The 20,135-nt window shown below is 39.5% G+C and overlaps 1 protein-coding gene across 2 annotated transcripts in view; it reads right to left on the reverse strand.

Moving 5' to 3' along the window:
* Positions 1-18,990, reverse strand: part of SAPCD1 (suppressor APC domain containing 1) — a 26,949-nt gene extending 7,959 nt beyond the window's left edge. Inside the window, exons 1-4 of one of the 2 annotated variants that reach the window (XM_072429726.1) lie at positions 18,968-18,990; positions 12,741-13,063; positions 9,461-9,582; positions 385-519 (exon numbers count right to left, since the gene is read on the reverse strand). In XM_072429726.1, coding sequence (XP_072285827.1) covers positions 385-519; positions 9,461-9,582; positions 12,741-13,063; positions 18,968-18,975 — 588 coding nt within the window. In that variant the 5' untranslated portion in view covers positions 18,976-18,990. Of the gene's footprint in view, positions 1-384; positions 520-9,460; positions 9,583-12,740; positions 13,064-13,536; positions 13,760-18,967 lie in introns of those variants that run through there. The other variant, XM_072429725.1, reaches the window with a different exon arrangement.
* Positions 18,991-20,135: the final 1,145 nt, after the last annotated feature.

The following is a 20,135-nucleotide window of genomic DNA, read 5'->3' on the forward strand; positions in this document are numbered from 1 at the left end:
GTTTCAAACTTTATTGTACTCATACTATTATATTATACTGTAAAATAAATTTTCATGAAAAACAATGTACCGCTTTTAGACATATAAAACCAGAAAGAAATGAACCGCTAGGGAGGTTAAAAAAACAAAACACAATATTTTTACTTTATATAAATGGGTTGTCTACCCTTTTATAAAGTAAAAATCTGAGTTTAGGTCCACTTTAAAATGCTATATGTATTTTCCTACAAATATACCAGGACTCCTTAAAATGCAGAAAATTGCAATTGGAATGAGAAACGTTTAAAAATCAACTTTTGGAAATAGTTGGCATTACATAAATGAACACAAAAGTTGAACACATCAGTGTTGATCATGATAAGTCAGGATTGGGGTGTACCATACCAGAGTGCACTGCCATTCCCTCTTCTGTTCTGCTTCATGTAGACGTTGCCGGTACCATTCCCGCGCCTTGTCCACCAGCTGAACTCCGTCTAGCAAAGCATCTCTCTCCTGCTCCAGCTCTTTCATGCGGCGCAGCTGTAGAGGATAAACATAGAAATGGTTACAAAGAAATGGTCCTTAGTGTGGATGCAGATCACCTAAGCACCGTTTCTCATAAAACAATGGCCTTTTTACCTTATTTGTTCTTTTTTCTATCATGATGCTTCAGATCTCCTGCAGCCTTTGCAGACACTGTGGACTTGATTTATTAAAGCTCTCCATGACTGAGGAAGATAGACTATTATGGGAGAACCTTGATTTCCTAAAATTTGTAATTCATTGCCAAAGGTTCTTAATATTCAACTAGATCCATTCAAGGTTTGTTAGATCACCCAGGCTCTTCCATGATAATCAATCTTTCCCAGTCTTAGAGAGCTTTAATAAATCAGACCCTTCCTGTCCACTTAACACAAACAATCTTTGCATGGCATTTCTCAGTGCAGATTTCCTGATGGTCACAACATTGGACCATGCCATTGCCTGTCTGTTGATCCAGTCACTCCATTGAATGCCCATGTGACAATAAGTGACAATGCAGATGCACAATTAGACAACAGAAAGAGAGCGTTGGCAAAGCATGCAACAGGAAATGTCCGTGTCCCTAACATGAGGATCATCAAGTTTAATTTTAATGAAAGATGAAATATTTAAACAATGGATAACAGCTGAAAATGCAAAAACATGTTAAAGCTTATATGAGATTTTTATGATTGGGTCTTTTTTAAAGAACTCCACCTAAAATGTTTTCCACCTATGTTATGATAGAACAAATTAGGTTAATAGGTCTGCTGATATCTGTGACTCCAGCAAGTAGTTCTCCCCTACTGCCAGACTTTCCAAAGCGGCCAGCACACTCCTACTCCTGGTTCCTCATTCAGAATTAATCCTTCTTATATACCTATGGAAATCAATAGGAAGACCTTTCACTCATTTATTAAAACTATCCAATGCTGGAGAAGAGATACTTTCATCAGTAAAGCTGGGTGATACAGCAAACCTGGAGTAAATAGTTTCCATAACAAATAGCAAATGACTTTGAAGTAATCCATTCCAGATTTGGTGGATCACCCAGCTTCACTGATGAAAGAATATCCTCTCCAGCCATGGGGATCCTGATAAATCAGGCCCAGTAAGTGAAGTACGGTATATGTTTCTCTTTTTCCCCTCCACTGACAAAGATCCAAGCAACGAATGGGGCGTCATCCATTCTCATCCACCATGTTGGACTATAGCCTATAGAATTTAATAGGGCTGCACAGTGCAGGCAGCAACGATGTGGAATGGATCTGGCCCAGGATTGAAAACATTTGAAATGCATTCAGAATGCATTCCTCTTATATCCATGGAAATCAATCAGAAAAGACCGTGCACGTGTGATTCTTTGACTCCACCACACACCTGCATTAACATATAACCCTCTCTAGTCATAGGGGGAAATGTGTCCAAATTACTGTCCCCATATAAAGTTTACCAGTTTATTGATCTAAAAACTGTTTATTGTCAGCTGAGATTCTGAATAAAAGTAGATAGGAATTCCCAGCATGGCTGCATTCGGTATTCTTCTACCTGGCTATCCAGCCAATCACATTCCTCCTGTCCTGGGTTGGCTTCGCTCACTCACATAACATAACTCATTGAAGTGAGATTAGGGTAAGACAATAGATTTATACAACAGCATTGTATTACATTTCTTTGATCAACGGCCCTTTTTATGTTGTGCAAAATAGGAGTAAACAAGATACACAGATGACTCAGCTCTATTTACTGGCACCAGCAAGTGGGCATTGTGTCTGCATGGCTGGGCACACACGATTACCAACACTGTACTGAGGAATGTCGAACCCATGTGGGAATCTTGTGATAAATATTTGTCATGCAGCCATGAATATGGATAACTGCAAAATATTCCATCATAGTCCATCAGCGGCAGAGCACCTTTCACCAATTTCTGAGACTTTTATATCTGTGCCCAAAACCCAATTAGGTCACAAGTTGTCTGCTAGATCCCTTTTTCTCCAAAGCAATCTTTTTGAGGGAACACACCAATGTATAGCAGTGCACATTTTCCATAGCTGACACTTTTTGTAAGCAATACCCCAACCACAGCTAATCCCAGAGGCAGTGATGAAATTATTGGGGTTGAAAACACCTGCTCTTGAGCTATGTACACATGTACACATAATTGTCAAGAATCATGAAAGATCCTTTCCAACAACAAACGACTGCATGATGCATGAACGAGTACATACAGCGTCGTTCTGCTCTATGGAGATGGGAGGGGGGAAAAAGATGGAGCAGCACCCCACTGTGGTCTCTTCCCTTCACTTTCATCGTTCTTCATCCGTCATCCGTGGATCCGCCAGGACGATCATTCAGATGACGGACGACCAGCACTGAACACAAGACAGATTCTCGTCTAATATCAGCCCTGAGGCAATAATTGAACAAGAGTCATCTGACGTGTGTACGTAGCCTTAGAATCAGGGCTGGTTTTAGAGGGATAAATTGAGCAATTGCCTGGGGTTCCATCTTCTCAAGGGACCCAAAATGACATAATGGGCCCAATTTATAAAAGCTCTCCAAGACTGGAGAGGATACACTTTCTGAAGCTGGATGATCCAGCAAAAAGGGAATGGATCTGGTCCAGGATTGAAAACATTTGCTAACAAATAGCAAATGACTTTGAAGAAACCCATTCCAGGTTTACTGAATCACCCAAATTCACCAATGAAAGTATATCCTCTGCAGCCTTTGGGAGCTTTAATGAATCAGGCCTAATGGAGGAAGTGCAGGAAACTGGAATGTTGTGCATTTGGGCCCCCATCTAAAATTTGCCAAGTTCCCTTTTGAGTAAAAAGCTATCCCTGCTTAGAATTATCAGGCATTAGGTTGGGGCTTGCAGGGAGCACCGGTTAGGGTTAACGTGTAATGCACCAGCACTTCTCGGTGCGGTTTGGCCCTTAGAGGAAAGCAAGTTAGCAATAAGTAAGAATGATGACAGAAGGCTTTAATATTGGATCACACAGATTCTGGTGGCAAGAGCAACACACATCCCACGGGTACACCTCAATTACACAGCATGATTTCTTGTTCTACTGGTCCTTGGCTGGTTTACAAGGTTATTCCATTGTAGAATAAAACATTTATATGAGATGACTGTATTTCTACTGATGATGGAAAGAACTGTGTAGCTGACAACTATATAGAAAAAATGTCACATATACTTCTGCTACCTACAATAACTAATAGAAAATCGCACTCTGGGTGCTGCTAAAGTTTAAAAGATACCCTATCATTTCACAACCTTTTAAATTAAAATTGTTCTCACAGACAAGGATGTAGTACATAGAGGTGCGAACAGCAAAAAGACGTGATGTTGGTTATGTTTGCCCCAAGTACCTGTAAGTTACCTCCTACCTATCACCTTAATCTTGATGGAAAATAAATACTAATAATATAAGGGCTATATTACTTACCTATTCTAGGGAAAATGCTGCTTGAGGCTCAAGTCAATGGACCCACTCCCTGGGCCAGACACATATTCCTTCTGAAGGTAGGTGATTGGTTCAGGTGGGCTAAAGGTGCGTACACACTTCCAATTTTTATCGTTCCAATCGAACGACGAACGATTGATTGGGCAAAAAATCGTTGGTAAAAAAGTAACCAACGACGCCGACGAACGAGGAAAGTCGCTGGAAACGAACGACCGGACTGACGGATCGGATTGGACGACGATCGTTGAGCATCGTTCGTGTGTACGGTCGTTCGTTGATCGTCCATGTTCAGAGCATGCGTGATGAACGAACGTCCGTTCACTTTACTGTCGTGCACATAGTTCCTCTATCGCTCAAACGATCGTATCTATTGTGTGTACAATATCTATGAACGATCGTGTCGTTAACTCTATGTGCAGGATCGGTGCTATACGATCGTTCATATATATCGTGCATGAACGTTCGTCGTTCGTTTTCCAACGATAATAATTGGAAGTGTGTATGTAGCTTAAGTAACCCTTGCAGCAGGGATCACATGCTTTATTGCCTAGGGTGTTGGTCATGTCATTGCAGGCTCTATTTCCATGCAAAATATTGAAAGAGTGCAAGCTGTGCTTGCTGTATAGCAAGTAAGTGTGCTGAGAATTTTTTGTAATATGTGTGTCCCATGAAAAGCGTTATCTATATGAACCTTGCTTGGAAAGGGAAAGTATGCATTCTTTAGAGCTGTTGCCATTTTTGTTTTGCTTGGCATTGCAGGGAGTCTGGATTAGCAAAATAAATACATGTATTTTATTCTTTGTATTAATATTTTTTTATCCACCCAGTAAGGAGGTTTCCAGTTTTATAGTGTAGCTATGTTTCATTTACCCCCCCCCCCTACCCCTCATCAAATACCTTCTCATATAATGGCATGAATGGATTGTAGCGTGTGCGTGCAACAACATAATCATCTTTGCAACTTGGGGCTGGAAAGCTGTAAAAAGGAAAATGCCTGTTTTGCTGTTTGTTGCCAATCACATTCCTCATTTGTTTTCTAATTTTCTCCAGGATGACAGATGTAAGGAGGAGGCAAGAGCAGAAATCACACATCAACTGTAATATCTGATGAATTCGTCCATATCATGACATTTACAGCCTTACCTGATGACACCATAGGGAGGATTCATCAAACACTAAAAGCAGAGTTGCCAACAACAAACCCATCATTTTCTTTACTTGTGAAAACCAGAATACAAATACAGAAGAGTCACATAAACACAGGGTGAATGTCACAACCCTGCTGGGGATTAACAGATTACTGCATGTGTCCTGGGGAAGAGACGGAAAAGGAGACTGACACAAGAGGAGTCATTGCCTGGAGGACAACAGAGACTAGAATGTGAAAGATAGATAGATTGATAGATAGATAGATAGATAGATAGATAGATAGATAGATAGATAGATAGATAGACAGACAGACGGTTGGATGGATGGATAGATAGATAGATAGATAGATAGATAGATAGATAGATAGATAGATATAGACAGACAAAGAAAAAGGAAATATAATCTAAATAGAAAGACAGATTGATATAAAAAGCTGATAGAACAAACCACCTCGTAGATTGTAAGCACTATATAAATACAGTTTAATAATAAAAGTAATCAGAAATGATTGATTGATAGATAGATAGATAGATAGATAGATAGATAGATAGATATACTGATGTATAGATAAGGCAGGGAAAGAAGTAAATAGAAATCAGATTGCTATATCAAAGCTGATAAAATAAACATAAATAATGGATAGACATATCCATACATACAAACAGATACAATTATACAAAAAAGTATACAAGTTATATAGACTGGTGATAACATAGATATGACTGAATAGTTAGAAATGGAAAGAGGAATATAAACATAGAAAAATATATAAATAGACCAAAGGATAGATAAGGCAAAGAGAAGGAAATAGCAGATTGTTAAATGAATAAACAGAAATAATATCTAGATAGATACACACACTCATACATACAGCTATATACAAAAGTTATATAGACTGATGATTAGATTGATATGACAGAAAAGAAAAGAAGGGTTAAAAAGAAATAGATAGATAGATAGATAATAGATAGATAGATAGATAGATAGATAGATAGATAGATAGTACATTACATGAAATGGACTTACCCACAGGTAGAAGGTCACGGCCTCTCGGCTGTTGTGAAGAGGGAGGATGAGGATGGTATAGGCAGCTTGCACAGCCATACATACCGTCTGTGGGTTCCAGAGTACAGAACCTCCAATGCATCTAACTCAGTGTTAACAAAAAGTGTCTGTCTACACATGCAAATTTCCTACCTTTCCTTCAGTATTGCATTCATGGAGGGCTGGAATTGTGTGCATGCATGTTTCTGTGTGTATGTGTGTGTGCATACGTGTGTGTCTATGCTTTGTACATGTGGCTGTGTAGCAGAGGGTGTGTGCATGTGTTCCCTGTGAAGTTCCAGGCGTGTCTGTGTATGTACCTGTCTATAGCTAGCAGGCCTCCCTCCTCCCTGCCTCTATTCTGGTCAGATTTCTTGTCACTCTCTGTCACTTCTCTCCCCACATCCCTCCTCCTCAGGCCCCCTTTAATCCTCTCTTCTTTCCCTACCGCCTTCTGTTCCTCACTTCAATCCCCATACACCCCACTCTTCTGTGTCCCCCAGTAACCTGCTTGTCTACTTTCTTGGCTCCACCTGTAACTAGCTCTGGCGTTCTCCCTGGCTGACCCTCTCTTTGGAACCTTCTCCGATTTCTGATCCGCACAGACTTGTCCTCCTGTTGTTCCCAATCAGCAGTCCCGTGTGAATAGTGAAGTTATGCGGACAGAGCTGACACTCCCTCGTCGCCCGCTCTTTCCCACCCCTCCTTTATCTGTCCGCCATCCTCGCAGCCCCACTCACCCACCCTGTCCTATTTATTTCACTCTTTATGGGTTTCCACAAATTAAATAGGATGAGAGAAAAGAGAGAGAAATATTGCATGAACGTGAGGCGACATGAATAGCAGAGGGCCCCTGTGCAAACAAACAGGTTGGGCTCCTGTTTGATGGTCATCATAGTTGTGGCATCTCTGTGTTAGGAATTTCCTGGCTGTTTGCAGAATACTGTGCCTACAAATGCATTGCTGCATGATTTCTCTCACCGCTATTTACCTCCGTGTTCACTCCATCTGGGCTCTTACTTGTATGACCATGTCATTGGGGGCCCTTGTATGACCAAAACCATGTCCCTGGGGGCCTTGTATAACCAAAACCTCGTCACTAGGGGCCCTTGTATGACCAAAACTATGTCACCAGGGGCCCTTGTATGACCAAAACCATATAATTGGGGGCCCTTGTATGACCAAAACCATGTCACTAGGGGCCCCTGTATGATCAAAACCATATCACTGGTAGCCCTTGTATGACCAAAACCATGTCACTAGGGGGGCCCTTGTATGACCAAAACCATGTCACTGGGGGCCCTTGTATGACCAAAACCTTGTCACTGGGGGCCCTTGTATGACCAAAACCATGTCACTAGGGGCCCTTGTATGACCAAAACCATGTCACTGCTATTACTTTTGATGTTACCAGCAGCAATGCCATGTCATAACCCCATGATGCAGACTTACACTCCAAATGAAATTCAAAGTTACTTTTTAATATGGCAAGTTGTTCAAAAGTTTACCTGTTGCCTAGAATTTGGACTCCAGTACAATGTGCACTTGGAGTTGATTTACTAAAGGAGTTTAAGCTGTTCATTTAGCAAAGAATGAATTATCACTCTGAGAAGGATACAGATGGAGTTTTTGGGTTTAATAATCAGAAAGAACAATCAGCAACTGCAAAAAAGTGATCCCCTTGACTATCAGTAGAAATGACAATGTTTGCAGATACAGATGGGTTATCCAAAAACTGGATAAAAGATCTGAATGGCCACCTTTAAGTCCTACCATATAAAGTGTGATTGACAAAGTAGGACAGCCCTCAGTCTTGACATGTGAAGGTAGCTTGTGAAATCATGAGTTGAGTCATATTTCCTATTAACTGCTGCTTATGAAAAGATTACACACAGAGGAGTTGTAAATGAGACTTGCAAGCTCCGAGAAGGGGTGGCTCCTGCACCCTCTATGACCACAGGGGACTGACAGCCAATGTACTTTAATAACAAACATTGTCATGGGAGATAGATCACTCCATGGCTCCTGTTCTGCTTACATGAACCACATACATCATTTCACCTCTAATCTGTCTCTCCAGCACTTAACCACTATTGACATCTTACTCATAACCTTTTCCTATGCATGGCTTCCAGACCTCTTCAGATCTTCCCTCGCTCTCTCCTTTCCTTTCTTTTTCTCATCAGACTTGCTCACATTTCTAAATTTGGGGCAGGGTCCACTCCTCTTTTTGTGTCACTCACTGTCTGTATCTGTCTGTCATTTGAAACCCCTATTTAATGTACAACACTGTGTAATATGTTGGTGCTATATTAATCCTGTTTATTACTATTAATAATAATAATAATAATAATAATAATGCTGGGAGCTGCTGCAGTCTCAATTGCAGCTAACATCTATGTAATCACAACACTGCAAATCTCTCTGACTACATACAGCTGATGGACTTTTGTCACCCAAGATTAACGTTAGTGGTCGTCAAGGATGAAATAAAAGCTCCTGTACAGCTATCTCCGGTCATTGGGCTTGATTTATTAAAGCTCTCTAAGGCTGCAGAGGATACACTTTCATCAGTCTAGCTGAGTGATCCAGTAAAGCTGGCATGGATCTGGTCCAGGACTGAAAACATTTGATAACAAATAGCAAATGACTTTGAAGAAATCCATTCCAGGTTTGCTGAATTACACAGCTTTACTAATGAAAATGTATCCTCTCCAGTCTCCGACAGCTTTCATAATCCAGGCCCATTGTTTAGTGATTTGACCTGAGATTCCTAAATCATCAACAAGAACAACCACTGTGTCTTTTCCATAGAACAAACCAAAGCTGTTTGTAGAGGGCTCATTCATTCTACGGCAATTGGAAGTGATCACTAACAAGCAAAGTCTGATACAGAATTGGCAGAGAACATGCACAGTCAGATTGGAGAACAAATTGCAATTTGATTTCTAGCCATACACTATTTTTGTTCATTTAGGTAAATAAAAACATTCATTAAATTTTTGCAATCATTTTGGGGCAGTAAATTATTAAAAAATAGTTGGGCAAAATATTTTTTTTTTTATTATTATATTGAAATCTAATTCACTTCTTGTGTTACAGTCAATATTTCAAATTAATATAATGGTGAAATTGATCATAATACAGATCAAACGTTGAATAAAATAGTACATTGAATCCTTTCAATCAAAGTTTAAATTGTATTATTGATTGCAGGTAACACCAAGAGAAAGCCATATAGTGTATGCCTATGTTACATTCTAGAAACATGACACACAGGTCTTAGGTACCGTATTGTAATCGATGCCGCTGGTCAATGTATGCCGACGAATGCGTTGCTCGTGCCGTGTCAGACGTACAGAGGAGGGGACGTCATTGTGGATGCTCTGGGAACGTGTCACACCTTTCGCACCTGAGAGGAAGAGACAGTAATGATGATTGAAATAGAGAAATACTGTTGGTAAAACATATATTTTACAAAAATGTCATGAAATGCATTGCGGGTAATAGGAAAGCCAAAATAATACAATTTTCACTGTTTTTGTTGGGGATTGTATTCTAATTTTACTTACATCAGACTGGTAGGGAAGCCTATTTTATCATTTGTTCATATATCGTAACCCAGCATGGGAGCTCTTTTTTATGATCAGTGTTTCCAGGTAAGTCAATGCAATATATAACTTGACACGTGTCATATGCACTTTTGCCACATGGTGAATATTAGCTTAATATTAACATATTTTTGTTGATGAAAACATTGCCTGATTATCCTTGGGAAAAAAATTGTGGTATTCTATAAATGACTGGTGTAAAATGGGAAGATTTTTTTAAAGGGATTTGATACGTCCCTGTGTGTAATTAATTTTTCTCTCCATCTGTTCCCATCTTACAGTCCTGCATCTGTTCAGATAAAATTAGGAGTTCATATCAGGGCTTCGTATGGACGGATTTTCATCTCTAGACACAGGGAGCAAGGCAACTGTATGACCTGACAACATAATATATCAAGTAAATCATATTGGGAAATTGTTATTCTTGTTTCTGGATACATACAAATAAGGTCATGGAGGCCTGGTTCACACGGAAAATGTGAAGTGGTGTGGTTATTGTTTCTTAAAGCTGACCTAAACTTAAAAAACAAAAAGTCACTAAGAGGTAGTGCTAATTGACAAAACAGACATACATTTTTTTTTTTTGACAAAAAATAAAGCCCCTCATGCCTTTTTGTTTTAGATCTACACTGTACAGTGTATGCGCTGTGTAGTCTGCCTCATACAAAGACAGTCACCGGAGACAATAGGTGGCCATCCAATGACCAAAGGGGTTTGCCATGCTCTCCAAAGTCTGCTGGGAAGTCGGTAGTGAAGATGGCGGCTCCCTCAGATGTGGTGATGACAGGTCTTGCAGGGTGACTGCCCATAGAGAAGTCTGTGTTATAATCAACAATTATGCTATGCATATTCACTGATTATGGAAGAAGCTCACCAATGAGTAAAGTTTTGCTTTAACTTCATGCAGTCGGCTGCCTACAACGTGTTGGTGTTTACCCATAGCAATTGCCAGAAACTGACATTGGCTAAAGAGACAACTGACCGCCAAATACTTCAAGCAGTGCCTCGAAATTCAGGATCTAACATAGTGATTAAGTGACTGACAAATCCACTATGGTCTTTCATTCATTTCAATGATTGAGAATGGAAATTGTTTTTAGGGATTTTTAAAGCACTGACATCTTCTACGGCACAATACAATGTCCATAGTCATGTCAATATCTGTCTGTCTTAGAGCAGGTAATATCCCCAACATAATCTAATGTCATTACAATCTAAGACCAATTTTGTGGGAAAGCCAATTACCATGCCAGTATTTTCTTTGGGAGTGGGAGGAAACCCACACATACATGCGGAAAACAAACATCATGTAGTGTCCTGGCTGAGATTCAAACCAGAAAACCTCAATTGCAAATGACTGGAAGACATTAAAGCCCTCAAAGCCAAAGTTAATTGAATCATGGTTAGACTGTCTCACATACTGAAGAATGACCTATCTGGCTTTTACGAAACATGGGAGCCATGGGTTCAATGGTCCTGATTTATTAAAACTCTCCAAGGCTGGAGAGGATACACTTTCGTCAGTGAAACTGGGTGATCCAGCAAACCTGAAATGGATTTCCTAAAAGTCATTTGCTATTTGTTAACAAATGTTTTCAATCCTGGACCGGATCCATTTCAGGTTTTCTGGATCACCCAGCCTTACTGATGAAAGTGGATCCTCTCCAGCCTTGGAGAGTTTTATTAAATCAGGCCCAACATGTTGTGATGGACAACTCTGACCTGGAGGCTACCCCCTTCCATTAACCCTTGTCCCTTTTATAATTACTGTTGTTAGTCCCCTTTATGTTCCAGCTTTCCCATTTTATATTCATGCAATTATTGAATTTTTATATCTGGAAGATTGTCCTAATTTTTCTATAAAAAACTCATATAAACATTTGGAAATCCCAAACCTAGGATAGAATAGGACAACCTATGGCTGCAATGCCAAATTGCTAGCCACTGAGTCAACCGTAATACATCTCTTGAAACAATACAAATGTAATGTTTAGCAGTGATCCTTTAATGAAAAAAAAAGGATATGAGCCATATAAACCTCAATTATCTGGTTAGTTTTGAAGCTTTTATATTTTATTATACTTTATGTAATTCTAGTATATATTTCTAGCTTTTGTTCTGTATATATTGGAAATGACAGGTTGCGTGAAAAATCATTTTTATTGCATGAATTAATAATCCCCGGGTGCTCTGTGCATTATCTCTTCATGTACAGATTACAGCCGGACAGATGGTGCAGATTACAGAGGGTTATGATACACAAGTGTCAGAGCAGAGAAACAGGGGAGGGATGAAGCTAAAAGACGGGGAGCTTGCCATGGAGGTGGAGGTGATGACAGAGAAAATGGGATATGCAATAGTTCACTAAATTGGGTACTTCCAGGAAAAAAATTAAAGGAGTCTATTAACCTGAAAATAACATTAACGTTATAGGCAAAGTATGGTAGGATCTGTTATTCCATGGCTTTTTATATTTCCTCCACAAGCAGGGGTGAAATCTCCTGTGAAACAGATACGATCCCACTCCTGTTCATGGTCCTAAAAATAAGATTGTGTTGCAGCAGGTGCAAATAATTTTACAATGAAGAGGTCTCACAATGGAAAGAAATCCGATAGATAACTCTAGCAACAGAAATGTCAGGTTTTAGCAGACCAACACTTATAAAACACCCCATGTCATACAACTTTCAAAAACTTACAGCTTTTAGGGTAATATATTTAAAATGAGGTTCAATCCACAATAGAAAAGGTCATGTGTAGAAAAGTAAAACTCTGCTATAATCTGGGAAAAGGGAGAACAGATGGTAGGTAAGGGGGAGGAGTTTTTTTGGTGGGCCCCATAAGTGCAAGGACCTGGGTGCAATTGTATCCTCTCCACTCTCTACTAGCTACAAGAAGACAGCACACAGAGAGCATCAGAAGCAAAATTTAAAAGACTTACCAGGTTTTCAAAACCCACCTCTTTTTTTGTGAGTAGCCCCTTCCTGAGAGTCGGCTATCCTCAGCGCTTGAGTGAGACCCCTCACCAGCCTTGGAAAGCTCAAGTATCCTCCGCTGGAAGCTGTAGCATCTCTAAGTGCTTGAGGGACCCCGGCCAGAATGCTTGGTCCTCCCCACAGACCCTCAATATCCTGTATGTGAATTCGGCCTCCTCCTTCTTCCTCCAAGATATTGTAGAGCACCCGAAGGCTTCGGAGAAAACCTCGAGAAGGGCAAGGGAGGCCAGGGGCGACAGGGGTCGGGTCAACTGAAGAAGAGGTGTCCAGGGTGGGGGAGGAAGGTCTGGGGGCACAAAGAGGAGAAGTTGGAAAGGAAAATAACACTTTATTCATTTTGAATTCTAAATATCTAAAAATATCTTTGTTTTAAAAGTGCAAATGGCTACAAATTCCACCCGGTTTTGCATAACAAATAATTTTTGTAGATAAGGCATTCTAGTCTGCCCAGCAAGGATTTTGACTCAAAATAATCAGTGTTGCCCCTTTTGTGACTCTTCGTTGTCCCACGTTCTGCCTTCTTTCACAACCTTCCCCTTTAGTTATTCTCTCTGTGTATTACAGCTGGTGGTGGTCTTTGTCTGCCCTTTGTTTGACAGCAGTTTGCCTCTCCTGTGTGACAAGTAGCAGCCCCTGTCTAGTTTATAGAACTGTGCTACTTGCATTCCCTTTAACACATTGTTCTCCCTGCAGTCAACACATAGAACAAAGTCACAGTCTCTAATTGTACAGCTATGTTCTGTCTCTGATCTTACTCACACTCTCTCTTCTGCTAGACTTGGCATCTTCTCCAAGGTCTCCATCTGTCAGGAGAGCAGTCTCAGTCTTTGGGATTAGCAATGGGTACTGGTACGCTCTCCCACTTTCTCCTTACTGCTATCCCTCGACCCCTTGGTCTGTGTTTGGGCCAGTTAGCTGTCCCTCCTCCCTCCCTGGATAATCTCTCTGTGATTCTTGCTAAGTCTCTATCTTTCTCTTGTGTGATGCTTCCTGTAGCTTTTACAGGCTGTCACATGTGCAGTGTCTCACAGGGGACCCTGGACCAGACAGACCAGAGAACATTTTGCATTCCATCCCAACCCCCCTTTACCATGTCCCCTCTATCCTTTGTTTATCTCGCCTTTTTCCCTTTTTCCCCTATTCTGCTTCCTTCTGCCAAATTCACCTGTCATTTTTTTTTTCTTTTCTACTCCCACATCTATAATCTTCTATGCAGAAATAAATATTTTAGTTAGTGCAGACAAATAAAGCATTGCAAGAGTCACTGAAAGGTAACTGGAGGATACAGAATAAAGTTCAAAACTGACTTAGACAATACATCTGAGTTCTATCAGGCATTTTGGGAACAAAAACTTGAATGCAAATATATTTCACATTAGCTACAAAAGGATATAAATAAATATATATATATATATATATATATATATATATATATATATATATATTGTCTGCACTAAACTCCTTTGCAAACCCAGATATTGATTTGGAAAAGTAGAAGTGCCATCATGAACGTGATCCACATATCCTATAAACACAGACGAGCGGTAAGAAGGAACAACCACTGGCTGTCTGCAAGGAGAGCAATGTTGGCTGGTCTTTATTAAAGGAAGCTCCTGTACAAAATGGAAATTACATGGTGGGTTACTGCACAAATATAGAAGAAATGCATAAAGCAAGCAAAGTTTAAACTGTATTTATTCGGTATTTACCGGTACTTATTCATTTATTATTATTATTATTATCAAACAGGAAATTATCAAACATTAAATAGGAGTAGGAAATGACAGACAGGTAGAGACAGTGACACAAGAGGAGGAAAGGACCTTGCCCCTAAGAGCTTACAATCTAGGAGGTGGGGAAAGTAACACACAATAGGTGGGGAGATACAGTATGTAGTGGTGCGAAGTAGTGATGGTTTAGGAGACAGAAGAAGATGGGTAGGCAAATTTTAAAAGATGGGTTTTAAGGGCTTTTTTTTTAAATATGCAGAGAGTAGACGCAAGCCAAATGGGACGAGGAAGACCATTCCAGAGAGTCGGGGCAGCTCTAGAAAAGTCTTGAAGTCGTGGCTGTGAAGAGGTTATGAGTGAGGAAATCATTAGTAGGCTAGAGTTCACTTTTACATTAGTGAAAATTGAAGCTGTTCATTTCCTGGAGAAATGTATAATATATAAATACCAAGGTAGGAAACTGTTCAGAGCCTAATGTAGAGCTATGACAAGACTTAAAAAAATATATATATATTCATATATTTTTAACAAATAAATGAGATTTAAAACAACTCCTTACTAAGCTGTAGGTGATAGCACTGGACTAATTTTCAAGGTATGCACAAAACACTTTTGTTTCATCAATTCAGTTTCTTCTACTTCTCAATCCCAGAAATAACATTGAAGAGTTCAGTGCTTCTGGTGTGACGTTTATAGGATGAATTTCTCCACGCTACCTGCAAGTATAGAGGTCATAGAGGACCCTATCAGGACAGGAAAAAAGATATAAGCATGCAGCACTTTGTAAGGGAAATGTAATACTCACCTTCCAGAGCTGCCATTGCTATACTACACTTCCAAGTGTGTCAGATATCCTGTCCACCAATAAATCCAGTTGTTGCATTATAGAACACAATAGTGACATATGGGTTGGTAGGAAGAATCATAGAGGCCCCCTAGCTAAAAAGCTGAGTATTAGGGAGGAATAAACACATCTCTTCTCCCTCCATCAATGGCGACAACAAATGTACCTGGTCTTCTTCTGGGTCCTTCAGCCCACTTTATTGGCCAGGCCAGAATTTATTAACTCCCATGTCCCATATTTTGTTATTGCTTGCAGCCAGCTATGCCGGCATCATACAATAAATTATGCATCCACAGCTCAGTGTACATTCAAAAAAAGATTGCAAACAGACGGGTAAGTTTGTTGGGTTTTGCCTATTTATTTCCCAATTACTCCTGGAGTAAGAAAAATAGCTTTTCTGTCTGATTCAGAGATACATTTTGCTGAGTTTCTATCATTTTCATTCCAGAGTTTATATTGTCCAGTTGGCTTACTATTGTGTTACATACTTTTAGTTAATGGTGTCCAAATGTTTGAGCCTTAAAAATAATTTGTTATCTGATCATGTATTATGAGCCAGTGGATAGCACTGCACAGTTTTTACCTCCAGTCTGGATGGGCTTCTGTTTTCTGCACTTTTTTGTAATCAGTTTCTAAAAGTATTGATGCCATTGGATCCAATGGCTAGCCAGCCATCATTTTGAGGAAATCTTTGAACTATAGGTAAATATTGCAGCAAAAGCTGGTTTTATTATTTTCTCATTTAATGGGCTAATCCTTTTTGATCTTGTTACTTTGCCTAGGGTTTGTTTTAACACATAAACCCTTACATAATGTTTATACATTTAAATTCCCACTTTGAGCATCAGTTAAATTATCCATTGAAGTAGACACTCTTAAACTACAGAGGTCTCATGCTGATTTGGTTTTGGGGAAAGAATACATTGAAATTTTTACCTTTTTCCTTGCTCCAGCAGGCTTCCTCCTCTCTTTTCTACTAGTCCCCCAAAGCTGCCTGATTTCACAACCCACAATGTCACAACTCCATCATGTACAATACAGAGGCCTCATACCTACATAGTACACATGGTTGGCAATGGCTGCCATAACCCTGGTATTGGACATTGCAAGAGATTGCCTGCTGCTGGGCAAGCAAGTAATACTTTTTTTACACAATCCTTTTCCCCAGCCAAAAAGCATTTTACCAGAACAGTACAAGGGATGTCCCAATTACATGGGCAAATAAAACAGCAGCCCAGAGTGGTGCTTTAGGGCTCCATTTGGGATATTGCTTTTAAAAACTCTGTGTTGGGCTCACAAGAAACATTAGGAAGCCCCTTGCACAGCCCATACAGCTTAAAAAACAGGCATACATAGGAAGAATACTTTATTTCAGACTTTGCAATATTATGAAAAAAAAACAGTTATCCTTTAATGTGTATGATGCTCCTACAAATCTATAATTATAAGAATGACAGTACCGCCAAGAGCATTTGATCCATTACTTCTTCCATTTCTTGACTTGCTTGGGAAACATGTTTACTAATCTCACATGAAAGGGAACAACTCAGTCATCTGTAATCTTTGTAAACTACAGAAACAGCTGTACACACTTTAGTGTTGTTTTACTAATTGTCTCTGTCATATGGAAGAGGGGTGAGAGCGCAAAACCTTTTTCTAAACATTACATTTCAAAGTGATTACGCTTAAACCAGCTGTGTTTTAAAGCTTAAAAAGCCAATGGTGATTACCTAAGTATTGCTAATACCTAAAAGGAAAATACTTATCTAGTATGTTTCTAATAAATTCTAGAGTTTGAAATTGATATGGTGGATTAAAGGCAATGGAGGCCAGACAAAGACTGTTAAACTTCTATGAATTTTCAAATTATGAAAAAAATTAAGATCCCCTCATAGAAGTCAAAATTGTCAGTACTATAAAAAAAAATGTTTTAAACATTTTTAAGATCACTGGAAGAACTTTTTTTTTCTTTTTTAGAACTTATAAATGTTGAAAGATGATCATTAAAAAGACACTGTCACTTTTGTCCCAATCGGGGATATTATTGTCAAAGGGACTCCATTGAAACACATCTCCTCTGTTTCTCCTCCATTGGGAGCAAATTTGAATAGGGAGTTGCTAAGCATGCACAGGACTTTATAGGGGTGCTGAGTTAAAAAAGAGATGTTTTGCTTTGAGGGGACATCGAGATAATTTTGCCTGTACTCTTTAACATGAAATCCTCTTTGAAAATAGCAGAGCACTGCCATGTGAATGTGCCTAGGTTCCTGTTCTCTAGTTTCTGAATTGTATATCCGCAGTGTGAGATTTTGAAAGGCTACGTACACACGTGAAATAATTGTCCTTGCAAAACGAACAATTTACGACCGATCGACAATTATGCACAATTATTTTGAAAAATCGTATAGTGCAAACTTCTGTACATGCTGTAAGGATACGATCGTTCAAATATAATCCACCAATAATGTACACACACTAGATACAATCGTTTTAACGGTACAGAAAGTGATGTGTACTAGAGAAAGTGTACTGCATAACCATCCATGACTACTGAACAACAGTACACACAATAGATAGCGAACGATGGTCCCCCAATCAGATCAGCCGGGATGGTCCATCGTTTCCAGCGATTTTCCTCATTCCTCGGCGTCATTGGCCAGTGGCTGTGCCCTTTTTTTGTTAAAGATCATCGGACGATCAGTTGTCAATCGTTCATTTCCAACGACAATTATTGCACGTGCCAAAGCCATTACTTCCTCTGATTGCAAACGTAACCAGAATTGGAGTGAGATTTGGGGATGTCACTACTATGTTGCTGGTTTAAAAAGCATCCACACTGCATGCATCTTCCCGTTCTTACATCAGTTATTTTGTAGATCTCTCATGCAAATTCTCACATTATTCTTCACCAGTTTGTCTGGAGTTCTGCTTTTTGCAAGCAGACAGATCTTTATTGCAGAAAGGGACAGACGGTGTCCCTTCTGCAACAAAACATACTTACTTGCCTGTTCGCTATCTTCTTTAAAAAAAAATGCTAAGCTGTGCATATCTTAGGGCTGCCAGAACAACATCTCTGCCTGAAAGAAAAGGTGTATTTAAAAGGCTGCAAACAATCAGGTATAGTATTGCCGAAGGAACATTGCCATGGCAGTTTTTCAAATTTTAAATATAGTCCCATTTTAAGCTGTTGGTATCTCATCTTTTATCAGCTTATCTTTGAAATGAAGCAAGGGATTTCCCACTTGTATTTTGACCCCATCCATCAAAGCCATGATAAAGACATTCCTCTTGCTGACTACCCTGGTTGGGTTTTTTATTTCAAATTGTGAAGAATGATTTGGTTGAGAGTTGACACCGATATTGCACTGACTGTTGAAGCTGGATAGGGATAGAATAAAAATAGCAGGATATTCATATCCACACCATGTAAAGTGGACATAATTTTGGGTGCGTTTAACCTGTGATTTCACATATCTTCAGGTAAAGGTAATATGTCCATATGACATCACACCTACAGCATTTATCTAGAAAAGTACTGATATTAATAAATGTATTTACTGGCCAAATACACTTTGCACCGTCTTTCCTACAAAGTGTGTGGCTTGCACATACTGACCTTCCCATGGCAAACAAGTGTTACATTCCAGATAAGCTAGGACTTCACTTTAGCAAATTTTTCCCAGTTATAGTATCTTACTTCCAGCTTCCTGTGCCATTGTATCACTGTGTTACAAAAAGATACAGACAGTAGTTAAAAGATAATTCCTTACACCACTGAAATACTATTGTATTATTATGGTTACTGCATGTTCCCAGACACAGCTATGCCAATATTAATAATCATTTTTTGCACAGTTTTATTATTATCATTCGTATTGTTAATAAACAGGATTTATATAGGGGCCAACATATTATGCAGCGCTGTACACTAAATAGGGGTTGCAAATGATAGACAGATACAGACAGTGACACAGGAGGAGAGGACCCTGCCCCGAAGAGCTTACAATCAAAGAGGTGGGGGTCTATAGTCATATCACATCATCTTTTCACAAACACAAACTACATTAAGACTATAGCTGTAGACTGTATCCATATCCCTCCATCCTATTGTCTGCTACTTCTTAGATTCTCCTCCTAGATTGTAGGCTCCTCTGAGCAGGCTCCTCTCCTCCATTTTTATTGTTTTTATCTGTCTGTCATTTGCAATCCCTAATAAATGTGCAAATCTGCAATATGATGGCGCTATATAAATACTGTTTAAATATTATTATTATTATTAGTAGCCAGACAGGTCTTTTTTTATAGTGGCACCAGAGCAGTTCACTGCTGTCAACCAGTTCTCATCCACCCCAAACCCTTGGTGACCATTAGGACGGGTGAAAGTAGTTGGAATCCTTTTTTTGCAGTACAGTGCAGTTGAGGTGTGGTTGTTCATAAGCTTCCAATAGACACTTTACAACGATATTAACATGCAGTTGTAAGTGGGTTAAAGCCGTTGGAAAGTAGTTGAAAGTTTTCTGAAGGACTTCAGATGACCCGTGGTCCCTTCCGGCACAAAGCAATAGAACCATAAACATACCATCACCACTTACTAGAGCATGAATGCAAGTCAAGATCTCCTCTGCACCACTCCAAGCTTTATATCAAGGTTGTCAACTGTCCATCCTAACTTAGCCCATCTAACAGCTGTTGGGACACCTAAATCCTTCTCTATAATAAAGAGAGAGTACTGGAGAACACAACAAAGGTCACCACAAACCAACAAATCAGTCAACCAAAAATAT

Source organism: Pyxicephalus adspersus, chromosome Z (genome assembly GCF_032062135.1).
Source record: "Pyxicephalus adspersus chromosome Z, UCB_Pads_2.0, whole genome shotgun sequence".
NCBI lineage: Eukaryota > Metazoa > Chordata > Amphibia > Anura > Pyxicephalidae > Pyxicephalus > Pyxicephalus adspersus.